At 36.5% G+C, this 25911-nt stretch overlaps 1 protein-coding gene across 5 annotated transcripts in view; it reads right to left on the bottom strand.

The window, feature by feature from the left end:
- CDKAL1 (CDK5 regulatory subunit associated protein 1-like 1) overlaps positions 1 to 25911 on the bottom strand; it is a 428699-nt gene that overhangs the window by 122374 nt on the left and 280414 nt on the right. For all 5 annotated transcript variants that reach the window (XM_014941103.1, XM_014941106.1, XM_014941102.1 and 2 more), the window contains one exon: positions 25168 to 25313. In XM_014941103.1, coding sequence (XP_014796589.1) covers positions 25168 to 25313 — 146 coding nt within the window. The remainder of the gene's footprint in view (positions 1 to 25167; positions 25314 to 25911) is intronic.

Raw genomic sequence — 25911 nt, 5'->3', positions numbered from 1 at the left:
CTTCAACATTCTCTCCTTTATGTACCTCAAAATAGACAAATCCCTTCCATCTACTCAAGCTGATTTATGCTTTGTCATCCTGCACCACACCAGCAACATAATGACCATCATCTTGGGCAGTTCTGAGATATCCAAAATAATATATACAAAGATATCCAAAAGCTCACAGAAAGGAGGAACAAATGTATTTGAAAGGACACAGAAGAAATCCAACACCTTATCCTTTACCTGAAGAGGAACCAAGTTCAGCCTCTCTGGTCAGAGAAAAAAGGGTTCTGCCTCCCAAAGGAGTGGCTGATGCCTGGAAATGAAGTAGTGGGTACGTAAAGAACGTGCTGTGGGTAACTGCTGCCCTGAGAACTGCCTCCTCTCAGCTCACAGGTAACTAAACTAGTTGTAAACAAGCCCAGAAGAATAAATGGCTTATTCAGCCAGGTAGTTCTGGGAGCTCTGTTTGCTCAAGTATCTCTGTTGCATATCACCAACCCGCAGGCAGTGCAGTCATAGCCTCACGCTGACAAGTTTCCTGCTCCTTTCTGCCCAGGGGGATGAAGTTACCAGTGTTCGACCAGCAGTAAGAGGAAAGTATAGCAGATACTACAGTGACAGTTATCATAGACCAGTTCAACAACAGAGGGAAGCTAGAGAACTCTTGATGGATGGTAAGTTGGGAACGAAACGCAAAATCCCTGGTTAAGAAAGCGGTAAAAGCATCAAGCTGCCAAAAAAAAAAAGAAAAAAAAAAGTGAAAACCGCCCCCTATTTTCATGGAGCAAGATGTCCAAAAAAACCCATCTGCAAAAGTGTGAAACTTGCTAGGATTCAGGTGTTACATGGATCATTTCATGCGGCTTTAGTTACAGCAAACATTTCCTCTAGCAATAACCATTACAAACCAAATCCATGCTCAAGGAAGAAGTTATGTAAGGGAGTTAAAATGCAATTCATCAGCCCCTTCACCCACTCATGTGACCACCTGAAATTTGTTTGCATGATCACATATTCTTCCCACTTCCCTTTTAGCAATTAACATTTAAATCCAGCAATGACTTCAAGCTACCAACTCACTCTTAACCAAGATCCTCCACCTCCAGACCTCCTAGTATAACAAAATACTGGATTAGAATAAATAGCTATATGAATAAATGTAGAACACTACATGTTCTTACAGAAGGGTACAAGAACTGCCTGGGAAATCTAGAGTAATTAAGGTCGAAACAAAAAATGCGATGACCTAGCAACTTTTGGTTTTGTAAATGAGACATTTGCATTGAAAAAATGTTAGGAAAAAAAAAGGTGGAATGCTTATGAAAATGAAACCAGCATTCTCTGAAGTGTTATTTCAGCCTCGTATATTATTTTACATTTTAGAACCTTTTTGCAGCATATACCTGTTTAGGAAACCTGCAAATGAAATTAAGTTAATGGATTAAATAATTTGAAGCCATCTAAGAGTTGGTCTTTCAAGTGTATGTCCAGAACTTAACAGGCATCTCAACATGCCATTTTGTGTTGGAGCTGAAGGACACGTTCACATTTTCCCCATGACCACACACAGTCCTCCAGAAGCCCTTTCCTCCCCCTGCCTCTTTCTTTTTTCTTTACAAAGCCCAGTCTTGTGGGATTTCTGACTTAAACTTGAATTGCTCACTGGGGAGTCACACGAGCTGGAGCTAGCACAAGAGAAACAGAGCTCCCAGCTGGAAGCAATGCCTCTTTTCAAAGGCTGGTAACAACACGAAACCTCAGCCTGCTTCTCTTGACTATATGGAGATTAACCTGAGAATGAAGCCACGGGAAGATCCCCACACTTTCAGAAAGAGATTCAGGCTACTTCTGATCTGCAACCCTCCTGCACTTCTCTGTCTCTCTCCATGGACTATAAACAGAGTACAATATACTCCTAATTTAAGTGTCTGGAGTTAGGGGAGTAAACCTGAACATAAGTTCTGAAGCAGGCATTTTTCCATCTCTTTCAGTTTATGATTTACCTTAAATTATGCAATGGATGTACAGACTTCTAATAAATGGATATCTACTGACAATGTTTTTCTTAGTAATCCTTTCCATATGCATTTAGAAGTAGTCCAGGATGTACAAGTTCAAAACCGCTGTGGCAGAAAAAATGAGCTCTTTTAGCCCTCATATCAATTGCTCAACTGATTTACACATGGAGTGAAACTGGAAAGTACCTCGGTTCAATGGCAACAGACATTTCATTAACATTTCTGTGTGAAGCCTTTTAAATGATAACAGACCGAGCCTTACAGCTAGATATAAACTATCATTTGGTTTGACTGTTTATCCAAATGCAACTATATATATCAGGAACATTAATACTTAAGAAACTGATGTAAGAAAACAAGCAGTACTATCAAGTTCACCACAGAACTTATGTTATTCATTCTGATATGAAATTCTATTTAATGCTGCCATTTCCTTTTCCAGTGTTTAGTTGCTCTAGACACATAATGACATCATTAAAATTATCACAGCAAATAGTGGGAGATTTTGCATCTAAACGCAGGAAAAGTAAGGAAGATCCAATTGTGACTTCTCAAGAAAGATATTTAGAATACTACTATAAAATTCAGCAGTGAAAGTATAAATGCCAATACAGGACAGATATTTCACAGACTGCAATGCAATCTAAAAGAACAGGGAGATTGTAAAATATTGGAGTGAACATGGCCAGGGAATCAGACCAAAATAAAATAAATATAAATAATATAAAAGTAGTATCCATTTTTACTCTCCTACAGTTGGAATTAATATATTTGACTTCAAGCTTTGTTTAAGTCTGAGGGACCTTATGTTTGCTTCTATCAAACTGTCCATCAAATTGAGCCAATTGAAAAGATGAATTTACTGCGTCTAGATTGAATTTCTATTAAATGTGTAATAAACTGTATTGGAAAAAAGCTAAACGTGTACTACATTCAATAGTGTCAGATACAATCACATACCGAGAGAAATGGGTGAAAGTGTGGCCTCACCCTCCAAGAAAGCAACCTGCTTATATTCAGTGAAGACAAACGTTTATTTAATAAACTATCATGCTTAAACTTAATTATTTTTAAGCTGTGCTGCATATTAGTTATTCAGGCCTTCTGTTTTGATTACTTCTAGTAAATTTAGACCTGCTTACAGTGTATATATTTCTATTAAATACAATAGCACCCTGGCAGGACACACGCTGACATCTTTTATTCGTGTACGTGCTCCCACTGCAAAGCAATTATATTACTTCAAATATTTTAAAATGTTCTCTATTACTGCCTAACATAACTCCAGGATGTCTCAAAAATCAGTTCTCCTTCAGCTCACAATTTGCCTGCTTCAAAGGGAAGATAACTTTATGTTGTTATTGTTTGTAAAAGTCCACAATGGCTTCATTTATATGTCAACTCACTTGTTTACTTTCACTCAACTATTGAAACACTGGATACTAGCAGATGTTTAAGTAACTCATATTTTGTTTATGTGTGTAAAATGCATATTTTTTAAGACTTTTTTTTTTATAAACTGTTTTCACAGCTTGGAACCTATCTCTCTGAAACTGATGTCTAAGACACAATAAACCAGACAAAGAAATTGTACTGCCGTATTGTTTATAAATTGTTGGGTGTTTTTTTTTAAATATAGTAACAAAACAGACAAACAAAACCCAGACATGACCACAGAGAAATCCCCGGAGTATTTCTTCAGAGTATCCTTGCAGATTTCCCTGAAAAAAGAGTGTATGCACATAGGGACATGGGAGAATAACTGGCAAGAGCATAAATCCTACTATTTAATCTGGAGGCGATTCATAGTGAAACACTTCAGATTTCAAGGGCAGCAGAAACTATGCATTAAGCCCAGACTCTCAGCTACAGAGTCTCTGTGTGCATTCTGCTTTTTGCATTCCACACCTTCCAGAGCACTGAAGGCTGCTCGTGGTGGTGATTCCCACAGGGAACACGTTACACCTGATCTCTGTGATCTGCAGCAATTTCCAACTGATTTGCAAGTGCAGCTTAAGAGGTTGGTTTTGAACTTCGGAATCATTAGCGGTTTCGATGCAAGTCACCTTACAAAGGCTGTAGAACAATAGCTATGATCAAGATGCACAATCTAACACCTCTCAGAATTTAACTGAGAGTGAGAATGGGTATTTTTTATGACTGTTCTTTCCCAAGCCCACCTCCCGCCCCCAAAAGAGCTCTTTCAGAAATCAGGCTGAATGACACCTGGGGGCAACTAGGAGACCTGATTTCCAGAACTGAACTTGAGAAGGTATAGGTATGGAGGACTTTATGCCAGCAGGGACTAGGTCTGTCCTTGTTGTTGGGGAATAGTGACCTAGATAAAAAGGGTATTTCATAATTAAGCATAGCTCACTGCCTAAGGATGAAAGAGTACAAACAGTTTTACTGTCTTTAAACAATTACAGTGAAGCTTGCTAGAGTTCTTACTAAACGCAGCCCAAATGTTCTGTAAGAAACATTATAATACTCCCCATTATCAATTTTCTTAAAAGAACAAACAGCTAAGGCTCGGGCTAACTTTATTGAAATAAAAGGTGTTCTACTCTTCCCATAAAAATGAAACATTTTACAGAACTTCATTACAGATTTAGAACTTCGGATCATTATTGTTTTATGATTAAAAAATGAGTGACTTAAGACAAAAAGCTCAACATCCTTTAACTTCATTTCCATTCAATCTCTAATAAATACCATCTGCTGTGTACTTTAGGGATATAATACCCGTCAAAAACTCAGCCGTATTATGAGAACCGGCACCAAGTTGATCTGAAATGCATATTTGAACAGATGTGTTTAAATTACATCTCTCTGTCTATCCACATGCATAAATTCAGAATAAGCGTGTGTTGATTTAAAATGCATAAAAAAGGGATTTGGAGATGCATCAAAAGTGAGCACCATCTCAATGGATCAAGGCTCACATTACTAAAGGTCATCACTAAAAATAAAGTTTGAATTTATTAAGGGTTGCACCAGGGAACTGTTCTTGGGAACTGACTTAATGTTTGCTGCACTAAAGCAGCCATTGAAATTACACTAATTTTCTATGACCCTTCACTGTTTAACATTAGAGCTGTCAGGCATGGTCAGAAATAATAGGATCTCAGCCATGAGTAACAAAGAATATTATACACTTTTTCTCGGTCTGACACAATGCTTATCACCAACACTAAATGTCTTGGGCTCTGAGGACCCATCCAAGTCTGTTTTAGTGACAGTCATTTAGCTCTTCACTCTGACGTAGAAATCAGGCATATGAAACAAAACGATTAACGTGCATTTTTGGTGCGATGAAACCAAATGAAAAAATTGCAAGCAGTGCTCCGTTAACAAATGCTAATTAAAAAAAAAGTACAAAATCTTTCTGAACTTGTGTTTATCCCATCTTTATAACCTACAGTCCCATAATTTGTCAGGGACTTTGAAGATAAGAGAGATCAGACCAAAGGTCCACTTAAACCCAGTAGTCTACTGCTAGCAATGGGCAGTATCAGAAGCCCAGGGAAGCGTTTAAGATGTAGAGTCCCCCAGAATCCCTTCCTCCTTCCAACAAACAGATTTTGTCAGAGAAGTGTTTTTGTAACCAGTAGCCTGTGATGGATTTGTCCTCCATTAACTTGTCCAGTTTCCTCTTGGATCTAAACCACCACATATCATAACCACTTGAAAGAAAAAGAAACTCTAGAGCTCTTTTCTGAGCCTGCCATTTGCTAATTCCATTTGATGTCCCCTGATTGTTAGACCGGGAGAGATCAGCAACAACTCTGTTCACCTTCTCAGTACTCCTCATGATTTCACTGACCTCTGTTCTAGTCCCTCTCAATTAGCATTTTTCCAGACTGAAGATTCCTTAATTTCCTCTGTGTGACAGATCTGTCATCCCTCTGATAATCTCTCTTAGTCTTCACAGTAACATCTCCATTTGTCCTCCATTAACTTGTCCAGTTTCCTCTTGGATCTAAACCACCACATATCATAACCACTTGAAAGAAAAAGAAACTCTAGAGCTCTTTTCTGAGCCTGCCATTTGCTAATTCCATTTGATGTCCCCTGATTGTTAGACCGGGAGAGATCAGCAACAACTCTGTTCACCTTCTCAGTACTCCTCATGATTTCACTGACCTCTGTTCTAGTCCCTCTCAATTAGCATTTTTCCAGACTGAAGATTCCTTAATTTCCTCTGTGTGACAGATCTGTCATCCAACCTGACCACTCTCTTAGTCTTCACAGTAACATCTCCCAGTGTAACATACCCTTTTTGAGAGGGTTGTTGACAGCATTTAACAATGCAGACACAATGAGATAAAAATCTCTTAAAGTACTTCTGGAACTTAAATAAATGGTCTGCTTTTCTCATTTTTCTTTTGGGCTTGGGTTCATTCGTTTACTGGTAAGCAGGTAGAAAAAGGTAACGGACCTTACACGAGGTAAGGGACAGGAGAGAAACACCAATGACAGCTGTTTACTGGTAAGCAGGTAGAAAAAGGTAACGGTAAGGGAAAGGAGCGATTATTTGTAAGAAAATGCAAGTACAGCATTGGTAAACATTCCACACCTAGAGAAATGTTACACTCCAAAACCACTACAATACACTACCTTTAAAACAGCCATGTTCTGAAATTTACTTTGAGAGCAGAGTAAACTGGTAAAAATCCCTTGACGATACGACCAATGTTAAAATTCAGGAAAATCGGACTCATACTACTGCTTTCCTCTGCTATGGGAAAAAAACAACTGTCAAATAAAAGATGGAGAAAACAATTTCTCTCCTCCACAGAGACACAAACGCTATCCTGACTTTACCTGCTTCATATGAGAAGCCTGGAATTACCAGCGTATCTACGTCTTCTTCAAATCGATATCAGCCTCTGCCTCTTTCTGGGCTATTAACAAATAGAAATTCAGAAAAACAGAACTGTCATTAAAAGAGATTGATCGATGAATATGTCACCTGAAAAATAAAGCTGAGCAGAGACTGTATCTGAAAAAGTCAAGGACTGTGCAGCTACTTCAGCTGGATATTAAATAGTTGGGGAGCAATAGTCCTCTTCTTATTAAATTATTTCCCCTTAAGGTATGAGTCTGATGGAAGTGAATAACTTTTTGCAGAAACACACTGGCTGGGTGAAGTTTTAGAAAATAAGTAAGCTAGAACTGGCAATAAAAAGAAGGCCAAGCACATTTCAAAGACAGGCCAAAGTCAGCAATGTGCAGTAGGGGGGGAACAGAAGAAGTTGTCAAAGGAGTAGGAGTATGACAAGTTGGAAGACTTTAACAGAGAATTTAACATCTCCATCTGAAGTAGAACCAAGAATGGATCAAGGAAGAAAATTAAGAACTAAAATTGTCATATGTTTTATTCCAAGGCTTTCGTTCAAGATCATTTATATTAAGAACGGCTCCTGGCAAGACAGACATTAAAGCAAAGCAGATTTTGAGAAAAAGATGCTCAGCTCAAAAGAGTTACTCCAAAACAGCTGACAGATTTAAAAAAGACATAATTATCTCACATCACAAGCTATACAAACAATTTGGTTGCATTTTTTTGTCCTATTCTTTTGTGAGAAATCATACATGAAGATTTTTCCAGTTGCAAAACATGGGAAGGATTGAGGTTGTAAAGAAAACAGCAGTTAGCAACACATGCGTGAAGTGCACTAAATTTAACATAATCTTCACTTCATTTTCAAAGTAGCTAATGAAATACAACTTGTACCACATCAGGTGATCATCCAAAAACACAGCAGTTTATAAGCTACATGCTTACCATGGAATCACTGAATGATTTAGGTTAGAAGCAACCTTAAAGCTTACTGAGTTCCAACCCCCCTGCCCTGGGCAGGGACACCTCCCACCAGACCAGGTTGCTCAAAGCCCCATCCAGCCTGGCCTTGAACCCCTCCAGGGATGGGGCATCCACAACTTCCCTGGACAATCTGTTCCAGTGTCTCACCACCCTCACAGTAAAGAATTTCTTCCTAACACCTAATCTAAATCTACCTTCTTTCAGTTTAAAACCATTACCCCTCGTCCTATCACTACATGCCCTTGTAGAAAGTCCCTCCCCATCTCTCCTGTTGGCCCCCTTCAGATACTGGAAGGCCACTATAAGGTCTCCCCAGAGCCTTCTCCAGGCTGCACAACCCCACAGTACTTACAAAAAGTGTTGTTATAATTAAATATCAGAACCACAGATTTGAGAGAAAAAGAGAGGCAGGCAGGTTGGCTGGGGCAAGGTTTTAGCAGCTGTAAGCAGTTTTCCTGAACGCTAGCCAGGGGCATTTAAAACACAATTCATGTAACTCTTACTGTAACTCTTACTGTAACTAAAAAGCGCTGCAGTTTTACACCAGACAGTTATTGCTGTACGTAGCTATACATTCCTAAATCTGACTTTTTCAGAGGCAGTATCTCTCATGAAATGCAAATAGTCTAATTTTCAGAGATGTTTTCTGCTTACAAGCGTAGGACATTACTACCTATGAAAACAAAAGGCTTTGGATGTCTGAATAGGGAAGTACAGACTAATGGTGTATAAAGTTGATTTGATATTTAAGAGGATAGATTTTCAAATTAAGAACAGAACAGAAAAATACCAAAACAGAAGAGCACTTTGGATAGCAATGTTACGATAGCTATAATTCTGCATCCTTATTCAGAGATGCTCATAATTGCAGATCTAATACCAGTGCCCTGGATAGCTTTCAGGGCTAACAGCTGCATAGAGGAGAGAGGAGACTGGACAATGTTTCTGGATAGGCTTGAGATTTATGGCTTCAGAAAAGGAAGATCTGGTAGGTCAAAAGCTTTTACGATCACTGCTCTGACACTTCTTTTTTTCTTATGGAACAATATTTGTACATGACCATATGGAAAAAGGTTGCATAAGGAACTTCGGTTTCTGTGAGCAGCATAAAAAGCTAATTTGAATAATAATAATAAATTTCTCAGTTGTGAGAGCAAGTGTAGTATTTAGCTCAAAATCCCACATATACACCTTCCCCACCCCATAAAGATTCAATGCTCCTATCATGTAACTTCAAAGTTTTTCAGTTTTACTCCAAACTGCACTGACAGAGGTGACAATACAGTCTTAAAACTTCAGAACAAAGTGTGACACAAGCACTGTGATGTGCTCAAACACAACCCTAAATACCCTCCGAATTCGATTTTGATAGGAGACATTTCAGACTCAGAAGCAACACTATTTCCTCATTAAGTCAAAACCCATGAGCTTAACTTCAGAGATATCCAGTGTGCTTTACTAATGAAAAAGTGATAAGATAATGTAAATTATGTTCCCAATTAACACAATGCAATGTAACTTGGATTGCCAAGAAGCAGAGAATTTATCTTGCAAGAATTAGTTTAAAGAAATTATGAAGCAAATTTTCCAAAGTGAGTGTATATAAAGAATTATTCATTTGTGTAAAAACTTAAGTGGAATGATATACAGAAAAAGCTGGGCATGACTGTAAAGTTAATGGGCATCACCGGAGTGATGGGACACAACAAATACTGTCTGTAGATCACTGTCTTATCTCATTCATGATATGTTCTGATAGTAACCTGAATTTAAAGAAATCACAGCAGAAACAATATCAATCTTTTTGAGTAACCACAGTTCAGTCAGCTGATTGGAAGGTAGCAGAATGACTGTGAAAATTATCTGGTTTGCTCTCAGGTACATCCAAACAGCAGGTGAGTTTAGAATATAGAAGACTTCCTTAAATACACAGGATCAGCCCATAACAAGAAAATATTAATTTATGTGTATCAGTTAATAAAACATGATTTGAACAAAATATTATGGCTTCCCTTCCAAATGGTGGAACGGGCTTACTCTGCTATGCAGTTGAAGAAAATGATAAAATAAAGGAAATCCACAGAGTTGGTAAAAGTTGAAAAAACAATATTCATGAAATGTTATACAACAGATGGAACAGATTTTCAAACCTCTAAAAACAATTATAAAAGGGTATCAGTGGTGTCCTTAAACAACAATGTACACTGGCTTTCCCACTTTGAGAAAACCAGAAGATAATGGGGTAAAAGGAGGTTTAAAGAAAGTGGCAAATTAGGATCATTGAGGATGAAACAAGCTGTATCTAAAGACAATTTCAGTTCATTTATTATGTAGAGAATATCAAGCAACTAATGTAAAGCTGCATCTATGTACCAGCATTCTGAAAATGTTTATTTCTTATGGGCCAGAGATACAGAAATGTTTTAAGTAGGTAGAAAAAATCTGACTATCTTTAGAAACTATTTATTGATGTATCTTTTGAGTCCATTAATAGAAAATGTTTCATCCTGTAAGCCTTCATAACTCACAACACCTCCTTCCCCCAGTTTCAGGGCCAGTACTGAAATTCCAGGGATTTCAGTAGGCTGGGTTTACCACTGAGTAGAAGACAGAGTAGTTAAGCATCTCAGTACCGGTTTTGTAGAGTTTTGCCTTAGCAGAAAAGAACAAAAGGAGAATCGACCGTTAGAACCCAGATCCTCTTTTTCCTTCCAGTTAAAGAATAAGCTGTCTTCTCAGACAAGGATGGCAGTGAACTTCCAACAAGTACTGAAAGGCCTAAAATACATTCTGTTTGTGGACAGGTGGATAGGAAGGTGCAAGATTTTAAAATCAGAATCATGGCTAATAATTCCAGAACAAATTTGTTTTGGTGAAAAGGTAATTTTGCATCACTGATGGCAGCCCGTAGCACCCAACAATGGGATGTCAGCATGGCCACTGGCTATGAGTAACTATCATGCTTGCAAAGATACCATTTCCCTCTGTGAAAACATTTCTTTGGGCCTTCTTCAAGTCTCAGGAACTTGGTAGAAAGCTGCATAAAGAGAACACAAACTCCTGCGCGTTAGAGTTGTGCCTCATCAAAGCTCTCAAGTATGAATTTCTGTGGAGCCAATGTAGGTGCTACTGGAGTAATTGAGAACTTGGACTGTGAGTTATTTCCTTGACAAAAAAAAAATACACTGAATTTAGAAAGTAAATACTCTGAAGATGATATTGTGAGTTTCTGGCTTAGGGCTCAATCATCAGATAGATAGGATATTTAGATGCAATGTGTTTGATTTGCAGAAAGTAAAGACAGTTTACTTATTTATAACGGAATGTCCTCCAGAAAATGAAAAAAGCATTTGGAGGCAAATAGGAAAAGTGAAATCTATACCAGGTGAGAAATTACATTCTTGTTTCAAGGTGAAAAAATCCATCATGCCAGAGGACAAACCTCAGGCTAGAGCTTCAAAGGTGAAAGGGTAAATTAATAAAAAGAATTCATCAAAAGTATTAGAAAAGGATTTAAAGTGAATGTGAAACAAATTTTTGTGACAGAGTTAACAAGTGAAAGCAGGATGCTCTAACTTAACCAGAAGTCAAGAGAAATCAGAAGCACAAATAATTTCTCTGCAAACTCTATGCAAGGGATAGGAGGCTTGGAGCAGATCCCCTACAGATGCTGCAGTAAGAGTAAGAGTAAGAAGTAAGTAAAAAAGAGTAAGAAGGTCTTCGGCCACTATTGCTGCATAAACATAATCATAGTTTGAATGCATAGTTCAATGAATAAAACAATTTTTTGTTCTAAAAAACTGGCTGAACATTTTCCTTGGGAAAAAATGTTTATATGTATTATTAATGAAAACATGAAAAGATATCTCAATGTGATAATTACCACACTTCAATTTAATACTGTCAAGTAAAAGCTGTATTTTCTGAAAACATATGTTAAAAGACAGATTTCAGCTTCTGCTATTCTCATAATGATAAAAGCCCTCAAAATACCTCAAATAATTTTGCATTCTGTAGAAAGTATGACTAAGTAATCTTAGGTAGCCAACAGCAAAAAATCATGTTATGACTTATTACCACATAACTCCATAGAATACTGAAGACATAAACCAATCAGGAACATAAATCTTAACAGCATCATGCCTGAAATTGAAACATTTTTGAAGACAAAAACCAGACAACTCAGACATTCTCTTTGTACAGCACTCTGAAATACTCTGGCAGGGTACAAACTATTCTGTTCACCAAAGTGCAAAGTAGGTTCTGATAAATGGCAATAAGGACTTCACTTGTTCAGAAAGGACATACACTATAACAAATGTAGAGTGATCTGGAAAGGCAAATGTACAAAAATTCCATTACTAATGGTAAAATTACATCATTCATTATAGCTTTTGCTTACACTGTCCACTGGATTTTGATATAAGCCACACATGTAAACTTCTCTTCACTACAAGTTACATTTTCCATATACCTGTATTTCTTATTTTTATTGTGGATGCATAGTTTGGGAACTGTTTCAATTTGTGTGAATTGTTTTTATGCCTGTAGCTCCTATTTTTCTAATGTCTTATCATTGATATATAGTCACCCTGCTTCAAGTTACAAACTAAATCTAATGCACAAGAGCTGATAGAACACTGGTGGGTAGCTTTTACAAATGACCTGTTACTATTTTTAGTAACAATGGGGCTCAATCAGATACATCCTGAATGTACGAAGAATCTTATTTCTTAATTAGTTTGTATTCACACTTAAAACTGTGCTGTTATTAGGACAGAAAAAAATGTAGAAAATTAAACAGTAAAGTTTAACCTTTATTCTGTTTAGATTATAATGTGCTCAGTGGTGAATGCAATGTCACCTATAAAGGATATGAAAATAGTTCCATTTCAGCAAAATGCTTCAAATTAGTTAACATTCAAAAAATGCCATCAAATCTCTTAACAGTTTTGTTCAGGAGTTTAACAAGTATTTTATGATCATTTGCTATGATAAGGAGGTAAGGAAATAATCCAAACAAGTGGCAGTCACACACACAGCTTCTCATTTTCTTTCATCTTAAATTTGTGCTAAAAATGATCCTCCAGGGGAAGCATAATTGCTCCCTGATAATTTCTAATTAATGTTTACTGTCCAGGGATCGCAGGCATACACCCATGGGAGAACACAAGGTTAAAATTACTGCTGTGTGAGAGATAAACCTTGACTCTCACCAGTCTCCCAGGTACATGCATATAGTTGTGCAGGCCCTAACATAAAAACTAAGGGAAGACAATATCTACATGCATGGGAACATATTAAAATGTATAAAGAAAGCAGATAAATAAAATTAAGAAGACAAATATTTTAAACTTTTTTCCCTTTTCTATGGCATGTATGAAGAACACTGATTAGAAATTGGAATGACTAACAAAGATATTTGCCTTCGATTACATGGGGTTGTTGATGCTGACATAGTGCTCTGCACTATAAAACAGTGCTCTGCAAATTTGGGCTTAAAAATTTTTCCTCATGTTTGAAAGATATAGTAAAACATTTTCAGTAACGTCTATTTTAGTGATTTAAATATACTTTAACATTTCAAGCCAGCTTTTTAAGTTCTGTTCTAAGAGATTCTGCATTGAGGATCAGATTTCCAAAACACGTTCCCCTTCTTCTAGTCTTAGAAGAACTTGAGGCATCGTTAATTTTACTGCTGTGTTTAAATTCATAATTTGTGACCATAGTCAAGTGTTTAATATTTAACTAAAATTAAGTGAAACCATAACATTGCATGCGCCCAAGACACAATATCAGGCACAAAGTTTAGGTTAGTTCCTTACCCTACAGGTTTTCATTTACAAATTATTTTAAACATATTTTTGCTGATAACTATATTGGTTGAATAAAACTTATCTCCCACAACATTTAGATTACAATGCACCGCTGCACCCACAACATTCATTTTATACACTGACACACACAAAATTAAGGTATATTACTGTACCTACTAAATGCAGCTGCAAAAAAAAAAATAATTAAAAATCTGCATTTTCCACTTTGGTGTATTTAAATTCCAGTTCTCCTTTGCCTCTCAACTATTGTCACATCTATTCCAATTATCACAGAAGATCATAATAAAATATAGTGTAAGTCAGCTTCAGACTCAAATTCACACGCAGACCCCAGTAGCTGCTATAATGCTGTGGCAAAACTTCCAAGCCATTGGTCTTGGCTGGCTGTAAAATATATTACATTATGTAGTGGTTACAGCCCAGTACTGCAAGAACTACTTAGAGGAAGATATCAAGTAGGTAAGAAAACAAGAAGGAAGCAAAGATTAAAAGGATACGTGACAGAAACTCTATTTGCTTGCTCTGGTTTTGAAACAATAAACATTTTACAGTATCACACCATTAAAAAAGAGGAATCTCTACTGCTATGTTTTTTTCCCAGCTGTTAGGATTTTACGATCAACGTCAACAATCACACAATTACAATCTGAAATTAACACAACTAAGCAAAGCGCATGTGCTGTTTTCCTCCTTTCCAAAGTATGTGAATCCACAACAAATAACAGACGTAGGTGAAACGAAACAGAAGCCTGGTCCTTTGAATGTTATAACCGGTGTCTCTAGATATATGGTCTAACAGAGGCTGGGGAGGTCCAAGAGAATATGCTACAAAAATATTTTGCTGGCCACAGTTCAGAGTTCAGCTGGCTGCCCTAGCAGTTTCTAGGACTGAGTACGTGAGTCAAGTACTCCCAAAAATTTAAGCCAACAGTGTGGGAGCGGAGCAATCATGCCAGCCTATTGCTCAAACCTGAACCCACAGTCCGTCTGTCTGTCTCTCTGCAGACTCTTGGAAACTGCCAGTCCCTGACAGGCAGTTGATCTCTCTTCTCTCACTAAGCAGAAGGGCTAAAAAATAAGTGTGAGTAGTTACCGTGGGACACACAAACACACACAGATTCAGCTACAACCAACCACATAACTAATTTCTCAGATGTGGTGTTTACTCCTTCTGCAAATAAGCTGAAGGCTGTCAAATGCTTATGCTGAAATTCAACTCAACAAAAAGCCTTCAATGGAAAGTAAATACTTCAGAGAGATCAGTATTTTTACTTAAAATAAAGGAGACTGATTCAAATCTGTCGGGGTTAGTCATGTCCAAAAGTTACTACCCCAGCACTGACTGCGAGTCTGTATGGAACTTTTGTGTATTCCCACTTCCTAGTTTTCTTCATTTAAGCATTTTACAACCTCATTTAAAACAGAACTCATTTGGTTGAAAGAAATAATTGGAAGGAAGAGGTAAGCAAGGATGAGTGGAATAGTGAAACATCAAATATTTGTTTTTTAAAAAAGAGTAACTTCTGGGAATAAAAACTTGCCTTTTATATTCACTTCAGTTATTAAGCACAGAATCTAGCATAAACATACTACACAGGCTTTACCTGAGGATACCTGACTAAGTAAAAATGTAAGTAACAGCAGTTTTACGAAAATGGCCTCCAAACTCCAGAGAATCTGTTACACCATTATTTTATACTCTTTCGAGTAAAGAACTCCCTGTATAGAAAGCCTGCAAGTCTGTAAGGAACTTTTGTATATTTCCACTTCCTAGTTTTCTTCATTTAAGCATTTTAGGGCTAAAGAAAATAATCATTAAAGGTACTGATCAGCTATAGAAATATTGCATTTTTTATTTCTTTGATTATTCTTTCCAACATATTTTCCCCAAAAGCATGACACAAATGTATCCTCAGTCAGCACTTATCAGCTGGCCAACTACCACCCTCACCAAAAATTCTTTTGTGATTTTTTTTGTTCTATATGATCAAAATAATACGGCTTACTAAATTAATTTCTTACCTAGTATTTTGTCAAAAATCACAAAAATGTACACTTGTAAAAGAACAAATACTTAATTTTTTTTTTGATGTATCAAATCTCAAATTTAAATACCATCATCAGAATTTTCACTTCTGAGCAATATAAGGTGTGCACATAATGCATCTTGGATTTGTATGTATACTAATATGCTAACACGATAAATACTTAAGTATCTTAACGTATGTTTGGATATGCTTAAAAACTCAGGAGCAAATTAAAACTGACAATTACATGTCAAATCAATCTGTTATTAAGCAAATAAATATTAATTAGTTATTACTGTTTTAAAAACAAATTGGACTCCCTCTCCAATTCCATTCTAAGTTCTGACCCAGATGTTGAAACACAATGACAGTATTTATAGAGAAAAACCAAATAAATTATTTCAGCTACTTTGTTTTAAAACATAATACTGGAATACAGTGTCTCAGTAAAACCAAGCATTTAAAAACCATAAATATTAAATGTTTTAAGAAGACCCATTTATAATTCTGCATGATGCTTACAATTCCTTCCTTTTAACTATACTACAGATTTTATATCATTACTTCCAAAAAACCACATTCACATGGCCTCAGGGGGAGAAGGAAAAAGAAAAAAGATATCATCTTGCTACGCTTAAACTGGGAATTGGATGCACATTACTAATTTCTAGTCTATCATCTAACAATACTCCCATTAGGATTTTGCAGAAGAAAACTGCAGATAAGACTGCTCAGAAAAAAAAGAAAGCCTAACATAACTACGTACAGAAAGTATCACTCCAAACAACTTTACTTGTTATATTTAGTAAAAAAAGTAAGCCAGCTTCTACGACAAGTATAATAAGACGACTAAATAATTTTTACTTTTAATACGGGGGTATATCTTCTCTCTACAGCAACAATTCCAAAAATTACTCCTCTAAATGTTAGCCAAAGCAGATCATCAGTGTTGTGGCTCAAAGCACCTGGATTGCGAATGCCCTGTGTGCCCACTAAGCCTGCACTCAGCAAACTGTGCTCATCCTGGGCACTTGAGGTCCCAGGCTTCACCCTCCAGTTTCTACAGATACCTAAGGGAGTGGAACAGTAGCAGGAGAGCCAGACACCCTCAACCCCCACCATGATTCTCTATCTCCAGAAAATTATGTGTATTATCTAGAACCAAATTTGGTAAAACAGGAGCAACCATGCGCATCCTGCTTGAACAGGACAGTATGCAGAACTTGCATACTGAATTGCTCCGGAAGGTGTAGATACTTCATATCAAAAATTATGGAGCATACATAAATTTTGAAATTGTAGTTTCCCAAACAGTATCTTCCCAAAAAATAAATAGGTTGAAGTTACAATAAGTGCCACTTAATCTTCAAAGTAGTCTGTAACTTTAGAGTTACTTCATGTTAACATCACATTGCGTGACTCTATTTGCATGTGTCCATCCTCAGGCTAAGTGTGATTAGCACATGAACCACAGTCTGACAGATGTACCAATAACAGGGCAAGCCACAGGAAAATAGGGATTGAGCCATACTCTTACTGTGAATTCAGGTAACATACTGTGGCTGTAGGATATGCACATAGAGAAAACAAACACCCCCTTATTACAAAGGGTACATGCATTGAAACTCAAACTCCTGCTCGAACAAGGTATGATCCTCTTTAACAAAGACAACTTCTGAAAAATGAGCACTGTGAATGGTCAAAGAGATACCCACAATGGCTTTTAACATTATTTTACCATGCATAGCAAAAAGAGTTTTTCAAGCCAGTTGTATATTTCTCATTTTTGTACTATTTCTAATTAGTTATAACCATACTACACCTTGTTGTATAGTCCTCCAAGTTGACTCCTAATCATATTTCTTATGGAACAGTCCTAAACCCATGCATTTTACAACCTCATTTAAAACAGAATTCATTTGGTTGAAAAAATAATTGGAAGGAAGAGGTAAGCAAGGATGAGCGGAATAGTGAAACATCAAATATTTGCTTTTAAAAAAGAGTAACTTCTGGGAATAAAAACTTGCCTTTTATATTCACTTCAGTTATTAAGCACAGAATCTAGTGTAAACATACTACACAGGCTTTACTCCAAACTCTTCTTGTGGGTACCTAAGTAAAAATGTAAGTAAATGGCTTCCAAACTTCAGAGAATCTGTTACACCATTATTTGTACACTCTTTTGAGTAAAGAAATCCCTGTATAGAAAGACAAAAAATGGTGCTCCTAGTAGGAAAATATCACACTATTTCAACGAAAATGTTTTTTGCTTCTCTTTAGGATTCTAAACCTGAACTTCGAGAGATCACTGTCATTAAAATGCTATACTCTGTGTGTTTTCAGAAGAGTTCCGTTAAGCTAGAATTAACACACGAGGCTTGGTTTTCACAGCCACACAGAGATTTCAATAATTTCCTTATCTATAAGAAAGTGAAGGCTGTAAAGTAAACTTGACAAACATTCATGTTGTTTACACAGATGACCTACTGCTAACTCACTTTTAGCAAGTTTTTTTCTGGCGTGTCTACAATAAAGTTCTACAAATAACAACCACAAGTCTAATATAAATTTACCTGAACTTCAGATGTGGCTTTTAGTTCACCTTCCAGCAAATGATATTTTCCACCAGCACTGTTACAGAAAGTTTAACGGTTGCACTTTACAAGGCATGAGACCACCAAAAATATGAAAAAAGCACGCAGTTCTGACAGCCACCATCCTGACACACAAGCAACAGAATAACTAAGAGCCTACAGCCCAGAAAACCCTAATATCCTTGATGGATTTGGCATGAAAGACTATGCTGTAAAATAGTGACTAATAATTTGTAAAGTAGCAACAGATCTAATACTGCAAACTGTGGCAGTAAGAGATCTCTCCATGAACAAAGTGAAATGCGATTCAACAATCTGCAGAACAATGAAGATTAAAAAGATGCAGATATTTGTAAGCATCCTTCCTTCCCTCCTTCCACTGGCCCTCCAGGAAATCTCCTCAGTGTATTTCCTTGCTAGAAAATAAAGGTACAGTACTGGTGTCCCTGCCCATGGCAGGGGGGTTGGAACTAGATGATCTTTGAGGTCCCTTCCAACCCTAACCATTCTATGATTCTATGATTCTATTTGCTGTGAAAAAGGGAAAAATGTGCTGTATAAGCTGAAATGGAAAGACTGCCCCCCTAAAGTGACATTCAGCTTGGCTGGAGTAATGTTACAGTTAAAAAAAAAAAAAAAAAAAAAAAGCTATCTCAGAATGCCTAATGTTTGTGTTCCCCCAGTCACTATGAAAGAAAAACTTGCTTTTTAAATTTAGGTAGTCAAACACTGAATATTCAAAATATAAATATATTAATGAAATTAATGGATCTTTGAAACCTCTCACCTACTTAAATCTCTTTACATGACCTTGTGAATCAAATGCAAGGCAGGAAGACTTATACATTTAGCAACTGCCTTATAGAAGCCCAAATTTAAATTTCATGATAGCTAAAGATGACTAATCCTGTGGTAAGAGGAGCTTGTAGCCCAGCAAAGACGACACCACTTGATCACTAGGGTAATGTCTAGACACAAACTTGAATCTATTTTTGTGCTGTGCCTGTTTGGTGAAAAATGCACCCATTTTCAGTTTTGGTGCTAATTTGATACTTTTTACAAACGCCCAATTCATTTAAAGCACACACACACACACAAAAGAGACACATTTGGTAAAGTGATTAGTTCAGACTCCAACTGCAGACAAAAGACAGAGTAAAGAGAAGAGTCTAGAGACTGAGATATAAAATTACAGATAAGTACCAAATACACCCAGCAATTTCTTAGCAGAAAATGTTGTAAGGATTTTAAACAGATGACATTTGCATTTGCAGTAGTTAGACTGACAGAACAGATGTACTAAAACCCATTAAAAAAAAAGCCTAAATCTGAAAGACTTGTCATGGTTTGTTAGGGCTACGATTTGCACATCTGCAAAATGAGCTCAAGAAAGTCTCTCTGAAAAACAGAAATGCATTTTCAGAAAGAAAATGTAACACATTCATGCTACAAAAAAAAGTGAGGGAGCTGTTATAGCTTACTTCATGATTACCTGCATTTTGAAAGTGAGTAGAAAAATGTATGTAAAAATAGTAAATGGTTATTTTAAAATTATTCTATATAATTGGCTTCAAATTCTAGTTTCAATAACTGGCATGATAATGTGATAAAGAAAATACCACTGCCACAAGGGCTGCAATAGTTTCAAAACTGCAGGTTGCCTGAAATGGCTGTAAATTTGATGATGACTCATTTAGCCCTTTATCTTTCAATGTGGACTTTATATTCAGGAGCTTAATATACGGACTTCTTTCAGAAGAAAATTATTTACAATTACAAATTATTTACAGTGTTCAGAATTTTCTCGATCTTCCAAATAATAGTATTTAGAAGCAAGCTTTTAGGAAGGTATTTCTTCACTGCTCATTATTTCAGTCAAAAATTAGCTATTGGAAATTTGAGAAAATTTTGAAGCAGAAGACTTCTGGATAGCAAGACATTCACTTGCACAAGAAATAGAGATAGAGACCATGATAAATAGTTGATTGCCCACATAAGCTTTTATGGTATGCACCACGATGCCCAGGATAAGGAAAAGGTCACAACAGAGGACTAGAACCTGGGAAATAAACTACTGCTTGTGAAATTGCTCAGAAAGGCAAGAGCAGCCGTACTGAAAGTATGGATAAAATTATATTGAGAAAGCCGACGATGAAATGTTTCATTCAGAGACTCAAATATTGCTGTGAAAACTAAGACTAACGTAGATATACAGCATGACTGGGAGGAGCTGAGTCCACTTTGCTCCTAGCCACATGATTTTATCCTGAAGCAGCCTGTTAAACACCCAAGCAGATGCAGCCTGCCTGCTGCTGCAAGAAAAGAGACAAAAGTCGTGGCAGATCAAAAGAAACACAAGACAGTCCCCCCCAAATCTTTAAAAACAGAATTAAGAAATGGCCTAGGAAGCTGCTGAATCTACCATTTCTTGGCTTAACTCCTTGTAAAGCAGCAGAGAAGAAGAGAGCCTCCCTGTAGCCAACTGTCCCAAAGGACCATAGAACACCTTTTCTCAATTTGGACAGTATTTCCAGTTTCTTCAGACGTTCAGCAGTTGTCTGTAATTCCTGGGTAGCTACGATTTGAGTTTACCCCTGAGTGATTAATCGCCTTCCAGGCTTGCGATTCATTTTCCACTGCACTCATTTACTTTTGGTCTTTTACTTTCTTTTTTCCAACTGCATGTAATTATTTATCTACACGTGCTGAAAAATTCGATTCTTGATTACCACTAAAAGTACTGGAGCCTAGGATGGCTTACTAGAGGCTTACAACCTCATTTTAATGGAGAGGAGAAGTAGTAGTGCAAAAAAGAACAGAACTTTCTGCCTGACAGAGCTGAGGCTTTCCCCTCTGGCAGCCCAAGTCTGCTGGCTTTCAGATTATATTGGAAAGATCAGATGTTTCCAGTATGAATTAAGAGACAATCTCAAGTGAACAGCAGCAGCCACCCACAATTAATATAATGTTTCTATCTCAGAACGCAAACAAAAACAAATTGCGAGGCAAATTGAGCCTTCCCTCAGCATTGGGCTATTTCCCCAAATAGAAAGGTATAGTTTTTCAGCCTAGCTTTAAATTTATTTTTTTTAATTCGTCTAGATCTTGGTTTTACAATTCTCTTATCTTATCAAGCAGCACTAGTAGGGAAAGATTTATATAAACTTTGATGAACATTGTAATTGCATCACAAACCAGAGAATGTAGTATGGTCAACAACATCAAACAAGAAATTAGGAAAACACATTACCAGCCTAAGGATTTTTTAATGGACGTATATTCATATTGCTGATTATCCAAGCAATTACAGAATATGACATTCAGAGCTCAGGTTTCCTTAACTAAAATATATTCCAATTGTTTGCTTTTATCAGTGAAAGTAAATTTCAGGGGATTAAATTCCAAAACTTTGAGATAATTAAAGCAGTCTTGCTCTTTTTGCAACTACAAACATCACCTTTCAGAAATATAATCTACGCTGAATCTTGAAAATTGAGATCACTTGAAAAACAACTCACATTTTGATATAATGACACCACAATTAAAAGGCTTTCTGATATAAGACTAAATTGGTCTCTGGATTAAATTTTCTCAGCAGCAATTTCTAGTGCTCCTCTATTTATAGTTGCAAACACATTGAAATTAATATCTCAGCCAGAAATCAGTCTTGGGAATAGTCCTTCCAGACTATTGCGTTAGTCCCTAAAGACTACAGATTAGGGGACTGGTCTCTACAGACTATGTACAAGTTGAACACCTTCTAAATTAATCAGCACTTCCTCATTTCCTTTGTTGTTGCTCTCTAGAATAGTTTACAAATATATCGTCAATAATTATATAGACACATATATCTGTAGGTCAGCTACCGACTTATCAACTGCACAACAGTATTTTTCTGAATACTTCAACTTAATGAAATTTCAGTAAAAAAAAAAAAAAAAAAGAGTGCAAAACATCAAAGAAGAAATTTCTAAAAAACAATAAAATAGGTCCCTATGTTTCAGTTTGCAGTCTAATGGATTTGTGTTTCTGGGTTTATATTCTAGACATTTTGCTACTGATCTTCATAACAAACAAAAAATGTCACCTGGCTGGAGAGAGGGGCTCAAAAAACCAAAGTGTTGCCTATCAAAAGAATGTACCAGAACATCAATATTCATTTTTGAAGTTTATTTCTAGGGTTCCTGCCTGAAGAAAGAGTCCTCAAAGAGAAAGAAAAATGCCACATGACTGAATTCTATTTTCAGAGGGTCTAGAATGCTCCATTCTTTTAAAAAGTGAGTTTCAACAAAAAAAAAGTAACTGCTCTGGAGAACTCCAGCTTCTCTGTATGGCGTTCTGTGCTCAGCAGGATATGAATAAATACCTACTCTCAGAAGGAGATACCTCTGCAGTCACTCCTGGCGCTACAGAGGAAGGAAAGGTGTTTGCTCCTTCCGGGAGAAAAAACACCCTGAGTATTTTATTGGCTTGACTGATACAAGAAAAATTCAGGAATCACTTGATATCTTCAGGGTTCCAAAATCAAAAAGATGACATACTCATTCTTTTCCTTCTTCCCTTCCTTTTTACTTGCTGTAATTCATTTTTATTTGCTTAGATGTTTGAACTCAAGTTATTAAGCACTTAGCTGATAACCATATAGTTCCTTGATGTGTGGCTGTAGTTCTTCAGCAGGTCAGCCTATAGAATTATTGGTTTAATAGAGTTTTCAGTGAATATACTACCACAGCAGATGTCATGTTTTAGAGATGAATGCGCCATTAGGAATCTACTGATAAGACCCTGTACACTCTGCATAGAAAGCTTCTGGATGACTTTATGGCCCTATGAATAGCGAAAGGAGATATAGGAGGTTCTACTTTTGTTTTATTTTTCCTTTTTGATAAATGGAAGATGGAAATAATCCTTTTGGCTATTAAAGTAGTTCAAACACATATTTAATTTTAGCTATTCTGGCTCTAGGCTCTGGAGTTGTCTGCAGCAATGTTAAGTCCTGGCAATCTTTGTGCCGAGATCTTTATGGGAATATCTATATGGGAATGTAATAGCTGGCTGCTGCCATAAGAGGAGAGACTACAAATGAAGACTCTATGCTCTTAAGTGCAAAAGGAAAAAAAAAAATTATTAGTTTTACAGATGTGCACATGTTCAAATATCCAAAACATTTTCTCTGCCTTGCATAGCTTCCTCATCCTGCTGCCATATGGTACAAAGAATTTTCCATCTCGGTATTTGGAGACTATTTTGTAACAGGAACTACTAGATAATCTTGTAGTTTCTTAATAAGCAGGATAAATAAACTTTATTATTATTTAAAAATACAACATCAAGCCAATTATTTCTTCCTTGTTAAGTTCATTACAAAAAAAGCCTGTGGAAAAAGACGTATGTCATAGATTACTGTATATTCAATGACCAGCTGTTTTAAATTTGGATATTAAGTAATTTACTCTTTTCTGTGTGCAAGAGCTGAATGGTTTAATAAATTCCCATATGCCCCAACATGTGCCAGCTTTACTAAGTTATCGAAAATCCAGCTGCTGTTTTGATAATAGCTGCCAACATCAAAACTACTGAAGAGAATAATGAATCAGTTTCAAGTCAACTAAAACATAAACCGACACAGTTCCCACTTAAGATACGTGGGAATACAATATATCTGTTAATTAAAAACTAACACTCATCCACAGTCACATAAAAACTAAGTGCCAAGAATTCGTATGCATTGTTTAGGGTGGAAAATTAATGCCCAATGAATCTGTATGGAGACAAGCAGCTCCATTTCCATCAGTAGTCCTAGATGCATAGAAATGTCCAATAAACTACACACACAGTTTGCAAAGCAGATTCTATTCTAATGCAGTTTGCTTTTTCTTTCTTACATATCATAATTCCCATGCAGCTCTTCCATGGCATGCTTTACATAGCTAGACTGCCAGATCTTTAATGATCATGAAAAATTGATTATGAAAATTTATGTACAAGTATTTTAATGTAACGTAAGAGTCAAAAGTACAACTCCACCCCCCCTTAATTCATTAAAACAAGCACACAAACAAAAAAAGCAGATAAACAGTGAAAGCAGCCAAACCAGGAGACAGAAATAATTCTCCAGACAGCTATTTTTAGGAAAATCGGTGTAGAAATATTCATCAAAATATGTCAATATTAAATTCTAAAAGCTAAGAAAAGACTTCCTTGAATATTAAATTATTACTTGGAGTTACAAGAACTTTGCAGGTGAATGTAACTTCCCTTCTCCCATCTTCAGGCCAGCATAAGTAAACAATCCATTAGGATACACACTTCTATTTCTCAGTGTTAGCTCTGTCGTTAAGGGAAATAATTTTGAAACTATCCTAGAAATCATCAGTCCCAGAAGCAAGATTAGAGTATTACTATATGGATATAACTGTACATCAGCTATAGGACATAAAATACTTCTTACTCAAAAAAACCCAACCAACCCATTCACTTTTGCTGGAGCTGGATCATCTCCAATACACAAAGTATACAATGCTCAAAAGCCACATTAAAGAATACTTCAATAACTTTAACTTCAAGCAGTCTATATATAGTAGTTTAAGCATAAAAAACAATTTAAGAATGTATTATTTGAAAAAGATTAGGAATATACTGACAAATTAAAAGCATGTCATGCAGAGACTTAAGATGCTTATAAATGCCCGAGCAAAGGGGCAAACCACATCAAGGGGCTTAAAGAAAACTCAAAGACTTTCAAAGCTTAAAGCAGCTCATTCCTTTTCATACCTGAATTATGAAGTTGCAAATAATTGTGTTTTCAGCCACATGTTCTATACACTGAAAAAAACCCAACACTGTTATTTTCTCAAATACTAGTAAACTTACTTTTCTTTAAGGAAATCCACTACTTGTTTGAAGTCTGCCACACAGTATTCTCTTTTCATGTCCATGAGCACACTGTCAGAGGCTGACTGGACTGGTATGTGCAGAAAAGCATATACTCTTGGATGATTCAGAATCTTCGCCATTTCCTAAGAGTTATTCAAAAAGAAAAATAAAAGCTTTAAAGCATTATGAACACAATACACAAAACTCCTCAAAATTAATACGAGGCAAGTATCAGTAGTAATACTTTTGAAACCCAAACAATACTGAGCTGCAGTGGCCCAGTTTGAAACAGTAAGGACAGGTGAAATTAGGAAGCAACCTTGTTTTTAAGGAAAGTAAGCTATGGGATTGCATTTCATTTGAGATAGGGACAGTGACATTCCCTACTTAGTACTGGTTATCCAATTAAGAGAAAATTTTAGAGGCAAAGTATTGTGAAAGTCGGTGCTTTCAGACAGTGGCTGTTTCCAATTTCAGAAGATGGCAAGGGTTAGCTGCTTTCTTGTCAGAGTCAAATAAGTTCTCATATACCAATATGAGAACCTCTCTAATTGGAGCATCCTTAAAGTTGGCCATTTGCTAATTAAAATATATCTGGCCACTTGCAAACCAGCTCCAATACTGGTCTGAAATATGTTACCCGTGTTATTTCAGAAATAAAGACTCAGGAATCAGAAGTGTTTGGCTATAAAACGCATAGAATTTATCAGGGGGCAACTGAAAGTAGAGTGAAACTTGAGA

Source organism: Calidris pugnax, unplaced genomic scaffold, assembly GCF_001431845.1.
Source record: "Calidris pugnax isolate Ruff unplaced genomic scaffold, ASM143184v1 scaffold8, whole genome shotgun sequence".
Classification (NCBI taxonomy): Eukaryota; Metazoa; Chordata; class Aves; order Charadriiformes; family Scolopacidae; genus Calidris; species Calidris pugnax.
This window is presented reverse-complemented; position numbering and strand designations above follow the sequence as displayed.